Below are 4,366 nucleotides of genomic sequence, written 5' to 3'. Positions count from 1 at the left end.
CTTAGATTCCTTAATTATGAGGATAAGAACTGGTGTATGAAGGAGTTTTAAACCATAAAACAAAAACACATTAAAGTAATTACCTCATAATTTTATGTAGCTCAATAAATTTTTGTCCAGTCTTAAGAAAAAATGTTATTATGTTATTATTAGTCCCTATATTTTTGTTTTGGAAAATTTAGTTTACAACAGTCTATTTCATTTCATTAATTACCTTTTTCAATTATGTTTCATCAAAATATATTTGTATACGGCCTAGATCACAGTAAACATTTCTGGATGCTCACTAACTTTTAGTAGGCCTACAAAATAGTATGAATGTCACTCCGAAAATGACAAGACCATTTTTTTGCTTTTATTTAAAGCATCAACAGCAATAATACATAATACAATGAGACACACTATATAGCCTAGTTACCGTACAAGTTACCAGAAATCCTGATTAATATGCATTTTAAATGAGGCAATTATCTTATTATGACGATAAAGTATTGTTTATAGTTTGTCTCTTATAGTCTTGTTGATTTTTTGGATTGATATTCATACTATTAGATCAAAGTATACTGGGAAAAGTTGTGAATATACTCATCATGGAAGATGTGGGGGTGGGATACCTGCATATGTTAGGCCTATAATTAAAGAAACAATTTCACCAGTTTGATTTTTTTCTCAGGCTGTATTAGGCAAGATGGTAAAGAGAAACACAGAGCTGAGTGAGGATCTAATGAATGCGCTGCTGGGTTGCAAACATGAGAGTGACAATTTCAAAGTTGTGAAAGGAAATACAATCGGCACTTTTGGTTTTTACGAATGTATGTGTAATTAGAGATATTATTTTACAAAGGCGGTTCTTGGAAACCAGGGATGGCATCAGAATTTTCCTGAGGGGATGGGAGGGGATTGGATGCTCCCGACGAAGGCCGATGTCCTCGAACACATTTCTTTAACTGCGGATGTTTTTGTTTTTCAAAAGACGCAGTAGTGTGGTCGCGGGTCGAAAAATTATTATGACGTAACCTCGTAAGAGAATCACTTTAAAACTCCCCTTTCAAAAATAAAACGTGCTTTGTAATGAAAAATATGTGCTGGAATCGGTTGCTTGTCACTGTACGTACATAATTGAGTTTTGGTATATATAGGCCTAATTGCATTAGCTAGGCTATGCGTTTTTCCAGTATTATGCTTGGACATAAATCACTAGAACATCATAATTGAATGATACTAAACAGTTATGTGGACACATAGGCCTACATGAAAGTCAAATTTATTTTTGAATGAATTGGTGCGAAGGTGGGCTCGATGTTTAAGTGAGGGGGACGCTAGCTAGTACCTCACATGTTCTAGCTACACCACTGAATCCGACTAGCATTTTTTTGTGTTAAACATTGTTTTTAAAGGTCAAGGACGCCTAGATGGTGCCGTGTGTAAATATTCTAAAGATGAAAAGATGGATTACCTCCATCGCGCTTATGAGAAGGGGGTCCGGAATTTTGAAATGGAAGCGCCATGCTTTGGAGCAATGTGCAAAATAACCGGCATACAAGGTATGAGAATTGCTGTCTCACTAAAATTATATATTTAATTTTATTTTCTAAAGCTTCATTTACATAGGATTCGAAACAAAATTCGGAGCGAGTTTCAGATACGCTGAACGTTAGCGTCCATATTCTTACACACTGATAGGATTTCCGATCGAAAAATTCGGAATCGGTGTGAATGTGGCTTAAGAGGGAGCTCAAAAATTGATAGGAAATTCGATTTCAGTTTTACCAAAAATAAGTAAGAGTATTATTTATCCTGGAGTAATAACTAGGCAGCTTATATACGGTACGTTATTATAATTTACTGGTAATGTAATTAAACAGTCTAATCACCCACCACGAGTATTAAAAAATAACAGTTGAAAACTAGCTATCGTGTTTAGAAGCTGAGAATTTATAGGCCTATTCCGACGTTTTGAAGAAGTTTACCATTAGATAGTTCATAGTTGTTTTTGACGATTTGACGATGCCTCTTGCAAAGAGGCGAAACATGTCAAGTCTGTAGGTAAAAATAACATTTACTTATAAAAAATTGACACTGGATTAACTAAAGGAAAGAAAATTCACAAATAAATGGCCTATATCATCTTGCTCATTTTCAAACAATCCCGTGCACATTACCCAGGGGTTGAAAGTTTATCTTTACTTTATTGAAAACGTGTTTATCGAACTTTTAATGTTTTGAATATTTTTAAATTATATTTTCACTCACGAGCCAAATAAAATTAATGGCTGGCCAAATTTGGGCACCACCTATTAAGAACCAGGCCAATACATAATTGTAAATATATATAATATATATAATATACATATAATATATATAATATATATAATATACATAATATATAATATATATAATATATATAATATATATGTATATATATGTTTATATATTATAATATATATAACATAATATATTTATAGTATAATATAATATTATATATGTAATATAGTAATATAATTATGATTATATTTAACTGAAGTTATGAATACATTTGCAATTGCGAATTTTAAAGTTATTAAGGATAAAGAAAATCACTTGGAACGCTTACTTTAACCCACAGGTGAGCAAAGTGCAGCCCGTGGGCCATATGCGGCCCTCCGGTGATTTTTCTACGGCACGCGAAAATGAATTAAAACCCTATGTGTGCTGCCCGCCAAGCAGCATTGGCCAGAAAACACCTTGTTTTTTATGGCCCGACACCGATTATATTATGTAAAAAGTAAAATAAAATTGAAAATAAATTGTAAAAGCATTTCTTGGAGGTTTTTGGAAGCACACTGGAACAACAATGTTTGGGTTCGAATCAAAAATTCACTTTGGCCCACTGATCAATTTTTATGCCCACCCCTGCTTTAACCCATAACACATTTTGAACTCAATATTAGGAACGGTCTCCCTTACAGTAAATTATTCCAAAGTCATTTAAAATTTAATGTATACATCATTTGGTCTTTTCATAGAGGCGTGCATCTAAACTTTAGTTTTGACTTTTTATTTTTCTTTTTGGACGCTGTTTATTTATCTAACTGCCTTACCTCACCTAGCCTAATCGCTCTATCATTGTTGACTGACTTCTCACTTTATGTAACAGAAGAGGAATCTTACAAAGAAAGCAAAAAAACTCAGCCTCTTCTGGGACTTGAACCTGGGAATATCCGCCTCTTTACATAAGATTGTTACAACATGTTCCTTCGAGCACTGCTATTATTTTATCTATTATTTACGGTGCTACACACTCAACAAACGTGATTTAAATATCATTTAATATGATTTCCCAGCTACAGCCTACAAGCTTTTCTAGCCTAGCCACAGCTCCACTATATGTGAAGTTTCAGTCAGTTGTATAATATAGAGCCCTGGGGTTAGATCTGAGACGTACAGTATAACTTCGTCTCTGTGGTCTAAGATACAAAAAGAAAATGGATGAAAGTAATAGTAAGGAAAAAACGACACTCTTTTAATACGACGAAAAAAAAAACTTTTCGTTGGTGTATTGGATGGCATTTCCTAGGAGTGGGCACTGACCACTGTCGATGTGAGGACCAGAATTAAGGATTTTAAAGGCAAACATATCCCTCACCGCACCGAATATTTCAAAAACGGGTTGGATATGATGACTGTTTAAAGGAAAATGTCTTAGACCAGATACTTAGACACTTAATCAACTGATCTGAATGAAACCTTATGAGAGAAGTTACAAGGAAGAAATGTTCAAATTTTGGTGACGATTCAGATTTGGGTGTGAATTTGAGAGTCATTTAAAATTATATAGTCCAACACCTTAATATCTTGACATTTACAAATAAACAAAATTGACATACCAGCATGGAAAGCTTGTTTCAAAAGGGGTCCTCAACTAAACATTAAAATGAAAATAAAAATACAATAAAGGAAAATAAAACATTTAAATATTTTATAAAATATTACTAATTTGCAAATATCTGACCTAAACTATACATATTAACAATTTTTATACTTCAGATTTTTTTGTTATTTAATCATATTATTTACACAAATTATTATTTGTATTTATATATTACAAAATTTTACATTAATAAATATGTTATATACAATTAAAAAATTCCATCCTATCCATTAAATGCTTTTTTATAACCCTTTTAAATATGATGTGGTCTGATAAATATTTTAAATGACTAGGTAAAAGTTTCCAAAAAAAAAATTGCATTAATGTTTATGCAATCAAAATGTGATTGCATATATTCTGGTGAGTTAAAAAATAAAATATTTTATGTACATTATTTAAAGACATTTGTTCAGCTCTTGTGGAAAAAAATAACTAAATTCAAATAAACATAATCAA

The 4,366-nt window shown here is 32.1% G+C and overlaps 1 protein-coding gene across 1 annotated transcript; it reads left to right on the top strand.

Moving 5' to 3' along the window:
• Positions 1–613: 613 nt before the first annotated feature.
• On the top strand, positions 614–1,597 carry LOC117116808 (uridine phosphorylase 2-like). Its single transcript, XM_033260901.1, has 2 exons — positions 614–812; positions 1,398–1,597. Exons 1-2 carry the CDS (start codon positions 689–691, stop codon positions 1,580–1,582), a joined length of 309 nt encoding a protein of 102 aa, XP_033116792.1. The 5' UTR covers positions 614–688; the 3' UTR covers positions 1,583–1,597.
• The last annotated feature ends 2,769 nt before the right edge of the window (positions 1,598–4,366 follow it).

This window comes from Anneissia japonica, unplaced genomic scaffold, assembly GCF_011630105.1.
Source record: "Anneissia japonica isolate Jap-2015-1 unplaced genomic scaffold, ASM1163010v1 scaffold287740_len772037_cov194, whole genome shotgun sequence".
Lineage (NCBI taxonomy): Eukaryota > Metazoa > Echinodermata > Crinoidea > Comatulida > Comatulidae > Anneissia > Anneissia japonica.
This window is presented reverse-complemented; position numbering and strand designations above follow the sequence as displayed.